We start from the raw sequence: 19,838 nt of genomic DNA on the forward strand, positions 1-19,838 counted from the left end.
CAGTTCTCCGTTTATGTGACTTGCTTTTAAGTTTAAACAAATAAAGCTGCCTCGTGGCCCGGACTAAATACGGATTTCTCTATTTGTCTCTGAAGTATCCCAACATTTCTTTCCGAAGTGCCCTCCCTCTGCGCGCAACCCGGGCTGCCCGCGGCGGCCTCCTCGCCGAGCCTCGCTCCGTGCACGGCCTCCTCCGCGGCAGGAGGAGCGAGCCGGGCCCCGAGGAGCCGTCCCCGCCGCTCCCCGCGAAGGGGCTCCCCGCACCCGCGCGGCTCGGGGCGGGGGCAGCCAGGGCGCCCCGCGCGCCGCCCTGCCGAAGGGGCCGCCCCCGGCAGCGCCGCGGGGGCCGTTTCCGCGGGCGGCGCCGGCAGGTGGCGGTGCCGCCGCGCGCTGACCGGCGCGGGGAGCCTGGGGGCCGCGCCGGGCCGGGCCGGGCCGCGCTGCGCCGCGGGGGGAGGAGGCGAAGGAGGAGGAGGAGAGGGGGAGGGGCGGCGCGCGCGGGCAGCGGCGCTCGCTCCGCGCCGCGGCGCGCGCGTGAGCGGAGCTGCGTGCGCGGGGGTGCGCGGGCGGCGGGACGGCCGTATATAGAGCATGAGCCGCGGCGCGCGGAGCACGAGCCGCCGCGCCGGCCGCCTGCGCGGGCGCCGCTGAAGCCTCTCGCTCCGCTCCGCGCGCCGCCTCGGCAGCCGCCCCCTTGTGCGCGCGCGGCTCCCGCCCCTCTCCCGCCGCCGCCGCCCGCGGCTCCTCCGCTCCGCGCAGCGCGCTGCATGCGAGCCAAATGGCCGGGGCGCAGCCAGGGGTGCACGCGCTGCAGCTCAAGCCCGTCTGCGTCTCCGACACGCTCAAGAAGGGCATCAAATTCGTCAAGTGGGACGATGTAAGTAGGCTGCGCCCGCGGCAGCCCCCCGGGGCCGGGCGGCGGCGCGGGGGGCGCAGCGGCGCGGCGCGCGGGGCTCCTCGAGCCGCCCGGCGGGCTCGGCGCACATGTTGCGGGCGGCGCGGCCCTGCGGAGCGCGGCGCGGCCCTGCCGCGGGGCAGGTGCGCGCGGGGCGCCCGTGGGGGCCGCGGGGCGGCCGTTCCCCGCCGCGCCGGGCGCCGGGCAAACTTTGTGCGGCGCCCGGAGCTGCCTTGCGCGGGCCGGCGGCTCCGCGCGGCGCGGCCACCTGCGCCGCCCCTGCCCCGGTGCCGGGATCGCCCTGGGGCTCCTCTCCAAACCGCCTCCGCTGTGGCCCTCTTGCCAGGGCACCTGGGTTCTGTTTTCCTTATTTTAATTATTTATTTATCGGCTGCGCCCAAGGCTGTTTCAGAGCGGAGCCCTTTCTGTTCAGCTTTCCCCTTTCTCAAGGCGCCCAGCCAAGAACGCAGCGCTGTGGAGGAGCCAGGCAGACGGGGGGTTCTCTGCTTGGTTCCTGTGGCACTGCGTTGGGTCTGGGTTGTGTGCAGGGTCCGGTGCCCCAGGTGTCCATCGGGAAATATGTTGGGATATGGAATGGAGTGAGGCGTGAGTGGCTTTAGGAGAAGGTTGGGAGAGACAGTTGGGAGAACTTGCTTTCTGAGAGCCTTTTTTTTTTTTTTTTTTTTCTTCTCTCTCCCATGACTTCAGCTGTGCTGAGGGTGTCCACAGTGCAAAGTGGAGGGACAGCAGAGCAGGGGCCGAAGGAGCAGGTCCTGTCCTGTTACCTGCTGCAGTTCTGCCGCTGCTCCCCGTGTGCCCTGCGTGAGCCTGACCTCTGTGCACCTGAGATTGCAGGCGTTCAAGGAGGGAAATAGCACCAAGCTACAGCACGAGTGACTTTGTTTATATAAACATTAAGAAGTTGGGTGTCTAAGTTAGCTACCTGACCACATCCACAGTAGTAAACCTTGGGCTGATGTAGGTGATTCGTGTTCAGAGGATAGTGCCAGACTAAACTTGAATGACTTGCCTGATACTCAGGAATTGTTTTCTTTCTGATCATTATTCTTTTTTTCTTAGTGTATAGGCAGCATAGGCTCAGCCTTTGCATTACAGTTATTCAATTTTTGGTGAACTAACAAGAAATGTACAGGTACATGCAGGACCCAAGTTAAATGTTTTGCTTTTCTAAGCAGTTGGGCATTACGTGAGGTTACCGGTTCAGGTGCTGTTTCTGAAGCGCTACTGAGGTCCTTAAGAGGGAGGAGGTATTCCCTCTATATAGTGAATATTTGCTGGCTAACATCTGCTGTAGTCTAAATGGAAAATTCTGCACCTATAAAAAATAAAGGCTGCATAATAAAACGCAGAATAATTTTGGCAATAAGTGTGTGTGTCTGAGGTTAAAGAGGGTACTTGCTGATGCACGAGTATTACCTAGGAAGTGTGACTGAGAATCTTGTTGTGCTTAGTGGGTACCATCATGACCAAATTTAACTGCTGTGATTAAAGAATATTAGCATTAACTCACGGCTAACAATGCACTGGATCAATATGTATGCCTACTGCACCGCTATACTAAACCTATTCTGCCCATAGTGTGGTTTTTGTTGTTGTTGTTGGTTTTTTTTTTTTTTTTTTTTTTTTTTTTGGCTCTGGAAGTGCCACAAAATCAAAGATCTCAATAGAATTGAATCTCCTCTGGCTGTATCGGAGTTCTCAGTGTGTGCTGAGTGACTGTGAAAAGTATTTACCACTGAGCAGAAATAACCGCTCCAGGGTCCTTGCGTTGTGTCAAACTGATCTGCTTCAGGGTTTAAAAAAAAAAAAGAAAAGAAGCTAATCTGAACCTCTGTAGTCTGTCATGTAAATACGAACGTGCGAGCTGTCCAGGGAAACACTAGGTGATAATGCGGAACAGTAAACTACAAAATGTAGCAGCTGAAGTGGATTTGGCCATAATGACTGTTTTGGGTCTGCTGTGTTACCGGGGCTGGTCAGAGAAGCCAGGCTCGCACAGTAAGTTTTCTCGCTCGCTGTTTTGTATGTACTCTTGAGTAAGAACTGGCATAAGAAAATACCCAGGGCTTTTCAGTCACCCATGCACTAGGACAGCATTAATCCTCGTCATAGCCGTACCTTTGTGGCACACTTTCCTGGTGTTTTGCTTTGCAGTTCACAGATGGCTCTATTGACTCTGCTCTGTGTTTCACAAAGCAGAGGAGTGTTCTCGGTGAATTCTCATGCCTTGCACTGAGTTGCAGCCCAAAGCAAAACTTTTCCAGCTGAGTTATAAACCACTGGAAATAGCACTTTCATTTCTTTTAAGAGGAATGCTGAAGGGGTTCTACCGAGTAGCACTTGTTTGCATGAGAGGGAGGTAAGGACCCTCATGGCTAAGGAAGTGGTAGCTGCTAAAGGAGGTGGTTGGTAGCGCTGAAGGCTGTGGGGCTGTGGAGAGCCCCCGGCAGAGCAGCAGCAGTGCAGGCATCCCGGCAGCACCACAAGGCTGCCAGCACATTGGCGTGGGGCTGACACTACGTGCACCCTGTTATGCAAGAGCTCCGCTCTTGCCGCCTGCAGAGCATGAGGACGGTGAGGCTGGAGGGGAAAGGCCCTCTCCTGAGGTTGGCGCGGGGCCCGCGGAAGGGGAGCGGGAGGCACTTGACACCAAATGCAGGTGGTTCGGGAGTCCTGCAGTACTGCTTCCTCCACAGAGCGCTTCTGTTCTGGGACTGCGGGTGCATTAGGATCAGTTGAGAAGCTCTGACTCCGCAAGAGGTGTCGACTACAGGGCATCAGTGTGGGATGTGGTGTAGCTTGTGTGCAGCCATCCGGTGGCCTACTGAAGTCTTTCTCACCGGCTTTGGTTTTTGGATCAGGATGTGAAGTGCTGAAATCAAATAAATGATTGCTTTCCTGGCACTTGGCTTTTCTTTATAGATAATTAGATTCCTGTTTTAATACACAATAGCCTTAAATTTGGGAAATATTTTTTAGAATTGTCTTGTTATTGGTAAGTAGATTGAATTCACAAGGCACTGAAGAGAAATAGCTGAATTTTAAACAGGTGAAAAATACAAGTGACTAGTTCCTTAACTGTCTTTGTGGATATAGGCCTGTGTATGTATGGTTTAAGATGCTAGCTTACTAAGCACTTGCTTAGTACTTAAGAAAGTCATGTTTGTTCGTGCAGCCGTCAGCTGGGCTTTCATAACCCCCTCTGCTTCACGGCTGAGAAGAGCCCAAGCCTTTCGAGTGCCGTAGTGGTTGCTCTTGCAGCAAATGTGCTCCATCTCTCCTAGAGAGAAGCTGCAGGAAGCTTTTGGGGAAGGGTTAGAAGTAATGCTGCAAAATATATTCCTAACTGAGGCAGTTAATAAAACCTCAGTTTGGAGGAAGACTTCGCAGGACTGCTGAGGTCCAAGAGGGCTGAAGCTGCTGCCTTGACCGTTTTTCTGCGCTGTGTTCCCATGTCTGATCCATGGGAACAAGATGGACAGAACTGAGCTGGCAGGTAGTGGCTAGAGCACAGCTGAGCCACCTTGTCCGAGAGCAGTGACTGGCGCACGGGAGCAGCCTAATAGGAACCATCGTATATGTTTAAACATAGATTTGTTTTCAGTTCTAGCTTAAAGGCTTTCTTATCTGCTCTAGTGATAATACGTACTTTACATAAAGAATTTGGCTGGTCTTTGTAGCCTGCGTTGTTGACTTTTACTTACAAGTTAACTATATCAGTAAGGTAGCATTGCTGAAGCTGAGCGACACTGTTCTAGTTTTATAGTCCTATTGGATTTTTTTTTCTAAATAGTTATTGAAACCAAGCTGTTGTTCAGTGGATACAGTGCTTTCCTAGATATTCTAGTGAGAACAATAACAACAAAAAAAGAACCTTGGTCTTTTAAGGTCTATTTTAATGTCATCTTTCCCTTAGATTCTTTTCTCATCTTTATAAAGTGGTTTTGAGCTGAAATGAGTACACTGATGTGGGAAAATTCTCAGACTTCTTTATTTGGTTAGAATCTTTTAAAGAAGATTATCAAGAGGATGAGATACATTCCCTTTAAGCTTTAAGTAAATATAACATCTGAGTGTCATCAAACAAAAAAAGGCTGGAAGTTTTCAAGAGTGGTTTAAGATGTTGATGCTCATGTACAGAGTTTAAAAACGCTGAAAGAAAACAAGTTACAAGTCTGTCACTACAGTATATTACTGAAGCCATGAAAAATGAGCAACTATTGTTCTGTGCGTATAAAACTAAAACAATAAACCCAACAGCAGTTTGTTTTTTTTTTTTTTTTTTTTTCTGGGTCTTTTCAGTCTGAAGGGAAGAATTAGTCCAACATTTTAGGGTTTTGTTTTTAATTTGTTGCTAATCTTTGTGGCAAACAAGTATCAACTCTGTACTATGTAAAAATATTTTATCTAAATGAGTAGTTGTGGTTTGTCTCTCTTGCAACATAGGAGAGTAATCAGATTGAATTTGAAATTTCCCAGCAGTTAACATTTGGTAAAGGCGAGTGCCCGAGCTTAGTGAACCCTGCTGCAAAGTTCTCTGTGATTTCAGCTGGGGGGAGATGTGGATCTCCTGCAGAGGGATAGATGCCTGTACCAAGCTGCCTTGGTGTCAACAGGGGCACCAAGCTGTGGGTAGTGTCTGCTAATATAGCAGCTGGGAAGATAGGAGAGTTGGTGGATGCTAAGGAAAATGAAAATCAGAAGTAATTCATTAGGTACCTGAGCAATTTTGGGTGAGAGGAAGGGAAGCTGCGCACAGGATACATTCCTTGCCTCACTTGAGGTGTTGTTCTAAGCACCACTTCTAATAAGAGCTCTAGTGCAAGAGAGCTAACTTGAATCATTAAGGAATCTTTTTATCTATAATGGAGTAAACGCTACATAAATGCTGCTTAATATATTTTCACAAGATGTATTACATGATGAATTTGTTCCCAGCTGAACTATTGTAGGTCCAAAGAGAGACCAACACTAAAAATACTAATTTCTAATCTGTGACTAGACATCTTGGACCTATTTCTTAGACTGCATAGCACAGTACAGTCAGATGTTCAGGATGACTCCCAAGTGACTACAGATGAATTTGCAGCATCTCTGCAAATTAGAAAATGAAATATGGAAATATGGTTTCAACCGCCCTCTCTCCCAAAATCAGTGTTGAGCCCATGAACAGTGCTTTAAATGGTTGTCCTGCGTTGCTTAAGAACTCTGGAAAAGGAAAAAATCCTCCCTGTTGGTGTTCAGCTATCTTAGCTATAAATTTTCTACCTTTATTTTTTCATTCTTGACTACCTGCTGACAAACTGAGATGGCTTGAGAAGGTCAGGCTATAGTTATCCTCAAAGCCTGGGGAATGAGTGAGACTGGGTAGTCTGAGGGGGCTGTTGAGAAATGAATCCTGCTCAACCTGATGCTTTTAAACTGCTGGAAGGGAGACCTCTCACTTTCCTGTGTCCTGTAGTGCCCACCTGTGTCCTGTAGAGTCCTCAGGAAAGTTGTGACCGCTGCTGTGCTTTCCCACAAGGATTCGTACCACTTGAGCTGAGGGATCACTTGTGTGGTTCAGGCAGTCATTTTTACCCTGAGTTCCCCTGCTCAGATTTCCCAGCCCATTCCCTTATCCCCAAGTCCTGGGGGAATCGGGATGGAAGGGAAGTCTGGGGCCCCCTTGTCAAAGTGGAGTGAGCTGTGTTAGATGGGGCTGCTCTGAGGATGGAGGTGCATGGCCCCTGTGCCTGCCTGGTCAAGATAGATATCTGTCTATTACTCCCCCTTTACATTCTTATTGAACAAGTGGGATCTTGGTGTACAGGCCCTGTCTTTAATTTCTACCAGTGTTCAGCCCTCCCTGGTTCCAGCTCTGATTTCCTGTCCTGCTTCCAAGCTCTAGAGCTCACTTTGCCCTCCCTAGTGTTATCTTTGGGAAGCCTCTTCCTTCGTGCAGCAGCTGGGGTTCTTCAGCCAGCTGCAGTAAAAGGGCTCTTCCACCCTGGCTGCTTCAGGGCTCCGTGCGGAGCTGGAGGAGCGGTGCTGGTCCTGGCCTCGGTCCCTCCATCGGGGCCAGCCCACAGGAGGCCCCAGCAGTACCTGCTGGGCAAGCGGCCTGCCTTGGCCTCGGCTCTCACCTCACGTTTACCCCGCATCCGTGCAGGGCGGGTGGACAAGGATCCCACCTTCCTCGTGGGCCTGCCTGGCTCCTCTGCCCTCCTCTCTCTGCCCTTTCTTCCCCTCTGCCCAAAGAGAAGGAAGCCTGTGGACCATCCTCTTCCTCACACCGTCCGGGGGGTGGAGTAAACCACCTTTGCTGGGGCATGGCCCTCTTTTCCCCAGCCTTGCCCTTTCTCAAAAGTGAATGGAAACTTGCGGAATATCGTGCCTCTGTTAGGAACAACCTTGTTTGTGCAAGTGCTGCAAAATTTTCAGGATGCAGGGCCTGGCTTTATAAGGCAATGCTACAAGTCCTAGCTGTATTGAAAAGCCAAAGGCTGGTCTGGTCTGACTTATATTTCAACAATAAAAATATATATTTAAAAAACATTTTATATTAAAAATGTTTTCCTATGTTTTGAAAACATTTTTCCTGAAAAATTATTAATTTCTTTTGTTCCATTTCCAATTATTTATTTTTTTAAAAAATTCTAGAGAAATTCTATTTTTAGTTTTTTAAAAAACTAAAATCTGAAATATTTTTAGGTACTTCAGTGTTTAATTTTGAGAAAATAAAAAGTATTTTTGAATATCAAATTCATTTTTTAAAATATAACATCTTTTAATAGCTTAGTTTCATTAAAAACATTTTTTGCAGGGGGTTGGACTAGATGACCTCTAGAGGTCCCTTCCAACCTTAAGCATTCTATGATTTTTTTTTTTTTTTTTGGGGGGGGGGATTAAAATAATTTTTTTTCTCTATACCTTAAAATATAAAAATATAAAATCTTTTCAGTTTCTTTGAGTGTTCTGTGATACTTCATCCTGTTAACTGGAAAATTGACTTAAGAACTATTTTTAAGAAAATCATTGGTGCCTGTGTGGCTTATGAAAACTTGCTCATGTGAGTCCTCTTGCAGTTGGCAGGGTACCTACAGGTACATGCAGGCTCCCGTTTGCTAGCTTCCCGTTTACGGCAGCATTGACCTGGCGTTGGCATCGTGGCCATTCTGAGGGCAGAACGGCTTTGCTGGGATATGCCCTAGTGAAATGAGCTAGGGGTGAGACTGTGTGAGGCCCTGCTGTTAGGAGCAGCGGGAGCTAACCCCAGGTTTCTACGTACTTTGGTGTTGGGCTTTTTAATATAGTCCTTGTTGGTCAGCAGTGTTAAAATGAAGGTGTCACTTCTTGCTGGTTAATTCTGGATGGGGATCTAGGGAGTCCTCATCTAAAATGAAGCCTCAAAACCATTACCTGGCAGGCACTTGAACATGATTTGTCCTTGGCTCTTTTCTACCCATGTCCTGCTGTGCCTTGAAGGTGTCATGCTCCCAAAGTCTTTAGGGCATGAATTTGAAAAACCTCTTCGTTTAAAAGTAGCAGTATGCTTTATTTTATAATGTAGGATCTGAGGTTATGGAGCAATTAGGAAGCAACTTAATGGAATAAATATAGTACAACCACATCACTCATTCAGGGTTGTGAAACTGGAGATAAGTGGAAAACTGGCACTATGTCAATAAATAAAAGGAGGGATATTTTAAAGGTCAAATTAAAAACCCTTCAAAAAATTATTCACTTAAATTGAGACTGGTGTTCTATGCAATACGCTAGCACTACCAGGTGAAGGCCACTCTAAATCTTTTTATTAGAGGATTTCGTGAGTGTGATTTACCAAAAGCCAAGCCACTGCTCAGCAGAAGCACCCATAGGCAGCACTTGCAGAACGTGTGGGTTGCAGTTGTTTGCATTGCTGACTGTGGCTGATCTGGTCTGTTCTTCGTCTTCCATTTCTGATCACACCTGGTCTTTGCCTTGGCCTCCTCCTCCAGTGACTATATACTTGGAAATGTTGTGGGCATCCAGCAGTTCTACCCAAGGGCTTGCCTGGCTTGTTTGCTGGTAGCCATATGATTGTAAGAGCTGAGTCTACACAAGACACTTAAATTTGTGTCGATTTCCAAATCTGTCAACTTAGGAGATACACAACACCCACCAGCTCAGATCTGAGTCTTGAAAATAAAATCTTGCTAGTTCACCTAAGTGTGTTGATAGGAGCTAAGCTACTTCCAAGTCTGTCTCTGCTCTTGTTAGAATACACTGAGCTGAGAATTTTTTTCTTCTTTATTTATTTTTTATTTTCACATACTGGGTTTGAGTGAGTTAGAGAAGAAATGAATCTCTGCTCTCCTTTGTTTTCCCATCGAGTTCTGGGTTTTTCTCCTTTACAGAGCTATATATAACTTGTTCAACTACAGGGCTCAGAGAGCTAAGAGGTAGCACTAATCACTTGTGCCCTATTACTGTCATCTTTGAAGGTGCATATGGTTGCCAACTCTATTCAGCGGAGTGATGAGATGGTCAGCTCTTTGGTTGATGAAATTGAATTATTGGCCTACTTAAAACTGACAGGAGTGTGTGTTCTGGGTAGTAAAACAGTTTTCTGTACACTACAATAATTTGTGTAAATGAGTCAGGCATTTATCATTTGAAACAAGTTTCTGATTCAGAGCTTGAATTGCTTTCTTAAATGTAGCTTGAAAAAGTTTTTCATGTATTGTAGGTCTTTTTGGTTGTTGTCTGTCTTTGCAATTCACGATTGCGACACGGTGCACAAGCAGCCAAGCTGCCTGCGTCAGAGGGCTGCCCATTCCCGCAGCATGGGAAGAGGGGCTTGGAAAGGTGACGGGGAAGTTCATTTCCCTCCTTCTAAACCCAAAGATAAGGATGCTAGCTTTTGCGGGGAGGGACTTCTGAGAGTTAAATATGACTTGTTTAATATTTAAAACATTATCCATGTGTCTCATTGCTGCTCTTAGCTGGGTTGAAGATGTGTACAGGAAGTCTCACCAAAAATAATTCTCGTGTGTTTGCGCGCTGTGTAACTGAGCAGGGATGTAGTCTCCATCAGCATGGAGCTGCATTACATCTAATATTGGATCAGTGTATTCAGTCTGGAAAACAGGCATGGAACTATGCCACTGCTTCAACATGACAGTTGCATGGGACTTAAAAGGAAGGAAATAAGGGACAGGTTTTTATTCACACAGAAGTCTTCCTATAGCACGAAGGATTCTTAATCCTTGTCATGATAAGGATTCCTTTATGTTGTCTGGTAGGTAATGAAGACTCTCTCATGCACCCTCCTCATTTTTGAATCTGATTATAGTCAATATCTTACAGCCCACGTCCAGATAAGTCTTACTTTGACAGCTCTGTGTCATGAGCACAGACAAACCCAAACAGTTTTTGGGCTTAAACAGCTGATTTGGAAGATTAACCAGAGAAACTAAATTATTTTAGATATAATTTCTTTGTGCCTGTTTCCCATCACTTCTTCCTTCCTTCCCTGTCTCCCCTGCCAGAAGTTGTTTCATACTAAGATGGAAGTGTTTTAAATTTTATATATATGATGTACATGTAAACATTTATATTACTCCCATTTTATGGAGAGTTTGTATCATCATAGCAGTTAGTTTCTCTCTTTCTGAATGACAGAGATTTAACAGGAGGTCGTGGATATTGACAGCTGTCCAACGCCTGGTCAAGGGTTGGTGCTTTATAAGACAAACTTAGTCATTGCTCTTGAACAGTATCCATCTGTCAGGTGTACACAATACTAGAAACCATGGAAAAACAGAAAAAGCAAAAAAATGGATGGTCAGTTCTGTTGAGGGCTGTGCTTACAGGACAGCTGCCTTGTAAGGGGCAAAGAAGGGTCACTGGCACTCTTGGAATAGTGACCTAGCTCTGATGCCAGCAGGGATGTTCCCAGAGCACCTGCTGGCACCAATGACCCTGTACTTGATCGGTCTCCTAAAGCTCCTGTCACTGCCCCTGTGGCTCAGCTAATACACAGCCAGTTGCAAAGAACTGCATGCTCTTTTATTTGATCTTGTATTTCTCTAGTGCAACAGTTTGCTGTCTTGTTTGTATTTCTGCTTGTGGTAAGGTGAAAACCTGTCTAATGCTTGGCTTTTTTTCTGCTTTTTCTGCCATAAACTTCTGACTGGTACTGGACTGAGTACCTAGCTGCTTCGCATCTTGTTTGTGCAGCTCTAACCTGGGAATATTACAACCTGACTGTCTCACAAAAGCTCTTTGCTGGGGGCCTGGTGCTCCATCATGAAGGACTGTACTGGCAGTACAGCATAGACAAGTCTTATCTTTCTGATTAAGTTAGTTTTTATTCTTTTATGAACATCACCTCAAATAACTTAATTTGCAGTTAGAAAAAGTTAAATGCATTTGACTTTAATTGGGATCAATTAGAACCATTTTTCTTCAAAGAAACAAAACGATCTTGCATAGGTTGCTTTGAAAACAGATGAGTTCTGACACTCTAAAATATCTGCAATGTTTTCACAGAAATATGCATCCTCTCTGAGGATGAACTGTGTGTTTAGCCTGGCTTCCTGAGGAGATAAGGCTGAAGCAATTTTTCTGCCTGCCTGTCCTCATCTTCCTTTTTGGGCTCTTCCGTAGCTTCTTAATCCAGCTCGGCAAAAAGGTAGAGGTCTGAAGACAGCAGTGATTTTACAGATGTCATGGAAAATAGTAAAGAGAACAGGCATCTCTGTAGGGCCAGGCTGCACTGATTTCAGTTATTGTCAGGCACCAGGGAATCCCGATGGGCAGGGGATGTAATGAACTGCCCTGTGTGGGAAAAGCTGCAGTTGGAGCTTGTATCTCGAGTCATGTGCAAGCTGTCAGTTTGCAGGCATGAGTGTGTAGGAAACCAGGCCTCCTTAGCTCAGTATTCACAAATGTACTTGTTTTCAAATGATCTGAGCTGTTGATGTTATAGAAGGGTGAAGATATTTAACCATTTTTTTGTGTGTGTGCAAACTTTTTCATATAAATATATGTATGTGTGTGCATATATATCCATACAAGTACTCACATGCGTAAAAGCACTTGCACTCAGACACCATTGGTCTTCATACTTGTGTAATACAAAAAGGGAGAAGATTTTTAGTGTAATTGAGTTATTGCAATAGTCTTATTGAATTGCAGTAGATACTCTCTCAGACTTTCTTGGCAAATACAGCCTTTACATTGTAATTAGAAGTTATATAGGCTCTTGTCTATATCTGAGGGTTAATTTGGATTAAGGTGGCAGTGGACTTGTAATAACTATTTGTACTACTTTCCTTTGTGGATTCTAGTTTGACAGTCTCTTGCATCTGTTTAACTTCAGCTACTTCCAGCTTTTCTGGAATAACTCCATGTGTTGACAAGCCTGGAGTTCAGTGCTGTCTTCTCAGTAATAGAAATGCATTATGTCACAAAAATGGAGATTAGGCCTGTGATACTAAATTCTTTTAGTGACATATTACTAGTAATATCTTAAGGATTGCTTTGAGACATGGCAGTTCATTAACATGGGTGGCATGGTAACTACTGCCTAATTACCTGTTCTGTGTGTTGACACGTTCTTATTTTCCTTTTTTGCCAGGACTCCACTGTTGTGACTCCAATCATTCTCAGAACAGATCCACAGGGATTTTTCTTCTACTGGACAGATCAAAATAAGGTAAGAGAAGGGTTCCTGCTGAGAATGGTTCTATTTGGTCTGCTGCGATGGGCAGTAGTGAGGAGGCCTGGCTTGGCTAATTTGAGCTTAGCAGACAAAATCATTGCATCAGACTAAGTTGTCCTGCTCCTAGGGAGCAACTGTAATAGGTCCAGCTTATCCATGATGCACAAAACATGGAGAGAAAAGAAGCAAGTGTGGAGTTTCCACTAAACCCTTACTAATCCTTGTTGGACGCTTACTTTCTTTTAAAAACATTCCTGTATGCTTAGATCACTTCTATGGCTTGGGAGTTATTGGGAAAGCTCACAGCCTGATTTATCACTGAGTTGCTCTGATTTCTCATCAGTGTTACTCCTTGGCTACAGTGCTGTCATGTTTTCAGCTCTTGGGGACTGTGGAGTTGCACTAGGGTGGAAAAGAGCAATTGGGTGTCAATTCCATGTCAGTACAATAGCAAATTAATGTAGTAAATGTTTCCTGTGATAGTGAAATTCTGCATTTAAACTAGAAACTGAATGGGTCCCCCTTCATTTTCAATATTTCACATGAAACAAGTGCAAGTGCTCATTCCTTTGGACTGTTGAAGGCAATATTAGGACTTGGTAGTGTTTTAACTTCAGTGTTGTGTTTGAAACATATGCCAAAACGGCTAAATCCATAGCTGTACTGTCCTGGTTACAGAGCTCATTTTACCAATTCTGCTACTTTCATAAGTTTCCGCTGCTTTTTGTGTTCAGAAAATGATGCAAAAATTGCCTGAGGAGGCAGCATCCACTACCCATGGAGACTCTATGGGCTATCGGCCATCACGCTAGTTTTCAGTCACTAGTCAGTTTTGATTCCTTGTATTTGGAAATCATACTGTGAAGCTACAGTACAAATTCTGTCTTATGTTGGTTGTTCTTGTATAAAGTGGTACTGCTTAATAGTGTTCAATAGGCTTTTGACAGCCTAGAGTTGTTAAGTGACTGCTCAAGGAAGTAAAGCTTCGAATCCCATTAGAAATTGAAGCGTATTACTGATTTACACCAACCAAAAAGCTAATCCAGAACATGATGCATTGTTGTATCTCTCCCCTTGCATAAACTGATTGAATGAGCTGAGAAATAGTGGAGAACTATTGAATAATAAATGGAAAAACAGAGTTGATTGGAGAGTTTTTTCACTTCTATGTTTGGCACTAAGACCTCCTTCAGTTTCCTACTGTTGTCTGTAAAAACAATGTCTTGAAGCAGTTCTGTGAAGAATAGCTATTTATAGAATTGTTGTTTCCATATTCATGAAAAAAAGTATTTAAAATGCCCAGAGCATTTAAAAAAAAAAAAAAAAGTTGGGTATTTGTACAATAGGCATAAGTGTCAGTTTGATTTTTAGACTTGCAAATCAAGCCTCTGCAAAGGACAATAGAAAAGATACTTGTCTCGTTAATAATTCACGACAACTAAGTAAAGCTGATTTCCAAGCCCTGTCCTAATGGTCGTGTAAAGCAACCAAAACATTTCTATTGGGGTGCTGGTAGTTCAAGAAACAGGAAGGAAATGCCACTTCATGCTGTTGCAGAGAATGTTTGGATTCATGTTTATTCTGAAATTACTGACATATTAAAATATATATATAGGAAACTCTTAATTTCCTTCTCTTTGTGTAAACAGTGATCCTTTGATGGCAGAGGAGCTACTTAAAGAAGTATCAGGACAATGCAGCCTCTCTGTAATAGTTTTCCTTTTTTAACTGGTTATTTTTGAAGCCACTTGCCTTTGTTGTATTGTGGGCCTCTTATTTTCTAAGCACAAACCAAATGAGCTATATAATGTAGCAGTTCTTTGGAGAAGCGTGCCTGCAAGCACTGTTACTCAGGCACATTTTCTTGCATGATCTTCTCATATGGATGTGGCAAAGCAAATAGAATGGAAGAAGAGAACAAGTGGTGAGGAATGTCTAGCAGTGTATTTGTCAGTCAAGTTGCCCAACTTATGGGCAAGGCAAACAATAAGTTAGTTGCTCAAGGCCTGCTCAGTGCAAAGTATCAGGAAGGATCCATGGGTCTTGCTTAGTCTTTGACAGTGTGTGATTTGATGGTTTATCCACCACGTTTGGACTGGCTCGGATGTGTCCTGCCAGGTGGCTGGGTCTGGCACGACGGCTTTTGGATGTAAATGGGGGCTGCATTAGGAAGTCTAGGCCGTGCTTCTGTTTCTGTGACTTCATCAGTGGAGAGAAGAGTAGAGTAGGGTGAAATTATCTGCAAGTTCCTCTGATCCTGTATCATTTTTCTTTGACTCTTGTTTTTCATGCTATGTTTGCCTCTGCTGCCTATTGTAATTTGCATTGAAAACAAGTTCACTTAAACTCTGAACTTACAATTTGAAAATAATAATTTGATATTCTGCCATTTGACTTTGTTTTTGCATATTTAAGTGTATTTTGCTGTCATCAGTAAAGGCAATCCTCCTAAATTATGTGTGGAATATTGTGATAATATAAAGGAAATCAAAAGCCTTTATTTTAAACAGGTGGTGGGAGAGCTCCCCATTTTTTTTTATTGTAACTTTTTTAAAATTATGATATTCTTCTGTTAATGGAGGCTGTGGCATATTTGCTTTATCTGTATGTGGAGAGCTGGATGGTTCCATGTTATTATTTGAATGATTCTCTACATGAGTAGAGAATCTACTAGAAGACATGAGTCTTCTTAAAGAAAAATTAATTCATGTGACCAGCTAGCATCCGTTATATCTTATTGTTTCAGTAATGCTTCTTACCTGTAGCAAAACCAGACAATATTCATTTCAATGTAGTATTTTTATAAGCTGCAAAAACATATCTCAGTCCTTGCTATTTTTTACTAGAATGCCTTTGCTTTCATTTGTTCTTATTGGAATCATCAGTGTTCAGGAAAGATAAATTGAAACTCAACCAGGTGAAGAGAAACTCTGTGGGAATAATGAGCAGTAGCAGAAAGCATTTCCTGGGAGATGAGAAGGGGTGAGAAGCGCTCCGTGTGCTTAGCCTAGCAAAACAAAGCCCGAAAGGGAATGGATTTCTGTCTATAAATACATTGACTGCATAGGCAGATTAGGAGAAGAAATGTGTATTGGTTGCCAGTTTGTGCCTGATGATTCTTGCCTCCTTCAGCTGGAGGCCGTGCCATACAGACTGATGGGCATTAGGACAAGGCAGGTGAGCTCGGGTATGATGCTGCAAGAGGAGTGAAAGGAAAGAAACAACTGCTCTTAAAAGGTGGAGGTATTCAAGGTTTTTCAAGTGGGAGTGGGCTGCCTCTTCATTTCACTAGCACGTACTCGCTTTTAAAGCAGTGCGGTTACCCAGCTCCTGACACAGCAGTCGCTGCAGATAGACGGGCTGCAGACCCGTGTCCTGGTCGCACGGAGAGGGGCAGCTCTCGCAGTGTGTGTCGTGCAGCTGTGAGCGTAGGGACCCCGTCCTGGGCGGGCAGCAGCAACTTCCCATCCGTCTTCCAGAGAAATACTACAGTAAACAGACGATGATCCTGTTTGTCCAAAGGAAATCTGTGCTGAGGAGCTGCTCTGTCTGCTCAGTGACGGGGATGCTGTGAGGGGCGTTGATGGCTTGTGTTCCCTGTCAGCACCTCCAGAGAGGTCCCTGCACGAAGGCAGGGAGCACCCCACGATGGAGGGCTGGGCTCTGTGCCTGCTTCCTAGCAGAGCCTCTGGTACGGGCCTTTCTGTAGGGTTAGGCTCGGCTTCAGCCTGTTAGTAAACTGTAAGTCACTCCCATTGCCCTTGTTCAAAGGAAAGATCGTGTGGCCGCCTTCCAGCTGTAGGGCTTTGGCTGTGTTATTTAGGACTTCTTTGTGCCTGTTTTGAATCTGGGTTTTAAAACAATTGGGTCAATATTTGTGCTGGCCTGCGGGTCAGAGATCTGTTCATTACATCTTTATAGGTTTTACAATGCCTTCGACAAGCAGACAATAAAGACGGAAGTGAATATATCAATATTTAAACTATACCTAATAATTTAATGAGAAGAACTTAATATTTAATACTCCTAAGTTTAAAAATACCTGCTCCAAAACCCAACTGTTTGGCTTAATTTATTGAAGAGCAAGGTTACTCAGTGATGCATCCCGTGGCTGAGAGCATCTAAGTGCATCATTAAACATTCACTCAGAGATTTTTCCTTCCATATAAAAAGAGGGGAGAAAAGCTAGATAAATAATCTTCTTTTTTTTCCCAAAGGGTCTATAAATAACATTATATGAGAAAAGGTGATGCATATCTTGTCATGTGATTATTTTAACATATACAATGAAAAGTGTTTTTCCCCTGTTTGTTTAGCAGCTCTCCATTTCAGCAGTTAACATCCCTTCCCGTTCTCACTGTGTGAGAAGGGGTTTTAGGTGCGTGGGCCTCTCGCACAGTTCCTGTTATCCAGGTAGATTTGCCTGTAGCTCCAGTTGCAGAGCACAGTTACCACAGGAGTCAGGAGAGCCGATGTCCCTGTACCCCATTGGTAGTCAGGCAGAGGCTGAACAGGCTTTCGTGGAATATATTTTTTGTTGTTTGTAGGTCTGAGTGAAATCTGTATTGGGTAATCTATGGTCTCAGTACTCTAATACTTGTGGGGATTCTTCATCAACTGCTGTGAAAATGTGTATCATTGTCATCCTCACATTCCCTAGGGCCAAACTGGCATCAATAGAAATAATCCCGATTACCTTCTCGGCTCCTTATCAGAAGGACCCTTGTGACTTTGTATTGTAATATTTTTCCATTGAAGAGAAAATTAAGTTTTTAGAAGAAACCTGTATTCTGCTATGTTCAGATCCATGCTGATTGCCTGGGGGGACAGGGAGAGGTTGTTATTGGTCCCTTCCATTCCCTGTTGAAGAACTGCATCGTGTTTGCTTGTGCATGAAGCAATGGCATCACAGCTGTGCTGCGTGGCATGGGACCGTGTTGGCTGCTCTATGCTCCCAGAAAACTTGTGACTGCCAAAATGCACCCCCGATATTAATGATCTCCAAGATGAGAGAAATGAGGAGAGGCGTATAATATTCATTTCGATTTCTTATTTTGTCTGTAAAAAATCCAGTACTGAATCGAGAATAGTTTAGGTATGATCATCTTGCATACATAGTGGCTCTCGTGCCATGGTGCTGTGCTCAAGCCCAACTCCGTGATGCACTATTTCTTTAGTGTGAACTGACCAGGAAGCTGCAACTTAATTGTCCCTGATTCCTGGTGGTGGAGGTCGCTCCTTATATTGCACTTGGAAGTTTAAAGGGAGTGAGGGGTCCCTTCTGCAGGTAGATGAGGTTTTGAGCTGGCAAAATTAGGCAAATGTGGATTAGAAGCCCCTTTTTCAGACAAGTCATGTGCTAGAAGAGGCAACTGTGTGTGTGTGTGGTGTGTGTATGTGGTGTGTTGTGTTTTTACTGGAATCTGACTGAGGAGTCCCCTAGAACAAGGATGTAGAACCATACAATCATTAAGGTTGGAAGGGACCTCTAGAGATCATCTAGTCCGACCTCCTTGTACACACAGGGTCACCTAGAGCACGTGGCACAGGACTGCGTCCAAGCGGGTTTTGAAGATCTCCAGAGAAGGAGATTCCACAACCTCTCTGGGCAGCCTGTTCCAGTGCTCTGTCACCCTCACTGCTAATAAATTTTTCCTTAAGTTCCTGTGGAACTTTTGATGCTTTAGTTTGTGGCCATTACCTCTGGTTCTGTTGGTGGTAACCACTGAAAAGAGGCTGGCCCCATCCTTTACGCTGCCTCCCTTGAGGTATTTGTATGCACTGATCAGGTCCCCCCTGCCCCATTCCAGCCTTCTCTTCAGGCTGAACTTGTGGGAATTTGTTTTTTTTGTCAAAGAAACTAGAAGTGAATCTGAAATGCCTATTAATATGTCAGTGGCAGCACATCAGAGGTCTGGGCCTTTACTTGTATTTGCAGTCTACTTGGCTTATAAAGGACTTGGAGATACCATGCTAGGAGGAGCACAAGGAGCATTAGAAACCTGAGACCAGGGATGTCGCTGTCTGAAATGCCTGAAAATCTTTGAATAAGAAAATGACCCAGAAATGCTTTCCAAAGTTGTGAACCTGTCCCACTTCTAATGGGAAGGTCTGGAAGAAAATCCCTTCAAGGATGCAGCTGCTTACTAATGGACTGTTGTAACCATTAGGCTGAGCAGGGTGCAAGTCAGAAGTAAAATCTCTAAGGTGAGGTTTTCCTTGGCAGATGTGGTAAATAGCCCAAGAGTCAGTACAGAAAGTAGATGAGCCAGCTAATCTATAACAGCAGTTTTTGGATGGGGGCAGAGGGAGCACTGACATCAGCTCGAAGCAGCTGAGTGAAGTGTTAGGAGGTTTTGCTGCTGGCCCTGGTGGAAACAGCTCCTCACCCCTGTCCTTACAGCTGAGCTCCTAGGTAGTTTACAAGCTAACGCAAGCTTTTACACTGGGAACTATGTGACAGAGCCTCTTGTAGTTAAGAACTGTCTCCTCACTTACCTTTGTGTAGACTATGCAAGTCCTTTGAAGAGAGAACTTACTGTGTGCTGAAGTGGGGTAAATTTCTAGCTTGGCAGTTAATGCAGTAGGGGCATTGGCCAAGCAACAAATCAGTCACCTGGAAGTCCCAGATCAGGTGTTTTCACAATCACTTTAAATTGGCACCCAACTGGAGTAAAAACTGAGTGGGAAAGCAGTAAGGGATTGCCACAAAATGAAAATGGAAGGAAATATTTCATGAAGGTCAACTTCCCATCAGAAGACAAATTTTATTTTTAAAAGGAAATCTCTCTGCTTTCAAAACATGGAAACTGTTCAAGGCCCATTAGGGAAATGATACTACATCAAACATAGAAGATCCCTAATGGGCAGCATTTCTCACTAATATCTCTTAACACTTATTGTGAAGGAATTAGGAATAGAAAATGAGGCTTGAGTGAATCCACATTGTAGCTTCATGCTTCTGTTTTGAAGCAAGAAAGGCCAAAAATTTCAAAAAGAGAGAATGACTTCTGGAGCATCAGCAATTTCCTGAAATCCCAAATCGGGTACTTTAAAATTATCTTGGTTACTGAAAACAGTCCTAAGACAACATTCACCTTGGTGTCTTGTTGAGTGCAGATTCTGACCTTCCTAGGAAGGCTGTAGATTATTTGATGTTTAGGTGGGTTGAGAGGAAGTGTTGACTCTATCTAATGACAAATACCAAGGACACTAAAACCTATTTTATAAGAA

The 19,838-nt window shown here is 44.7% G+C and overlaps 1 protein-coding gene across 3 annotated transcripts in view; it reads left to right on the forward strand.

Moving 5' to 3' along the window:
* Nucleotides 1-727: 727 nt before the first annotated feature.
* Nucleotides 728-19,838, forward strand: part of PLCB1 (phospholipase C beta 1) — a 353,787-nt gene continuing 334,676 nt past the window's right edge. For all 3 annotated transcript variants that reach the window (XM_088531288.1, XM_088531289.1, XM_088531290.1), the window contains exons 1-2: nucleotides 728-877; nucleotides 12,522-12,599. In XM_088531288.1, coding sequence (XP_088387414.1) covers nucleotides 779-877; nucleotides 12,522-12,599 — 177 coding nt within the window. In that variant the 5' untranslated portion in view covers nucleotides 728-778. The remainder of the gene's footprint in view (nucleotides 878-12,521; nucleotides 12,600-19,838) is intronic.

This window comes from Tinamus guttatus, unplaced genomic scaffold (genome assembly GCF_059628265.1).
Source record: "Tinamus guttatus ecotype Peru unplaced genomic scaffold, ASM5962826v1 Tinamus_guttatus_pri_ptg000403l, whole genome shotgun sequence".
Classification (NCBI taxonomy): domain Eukaryota; kingdom Metazoa; phylum Chordata; class Aves; order Tinamiformes; family Tinamidae; genus Tinamus; species Tinamus guttatus.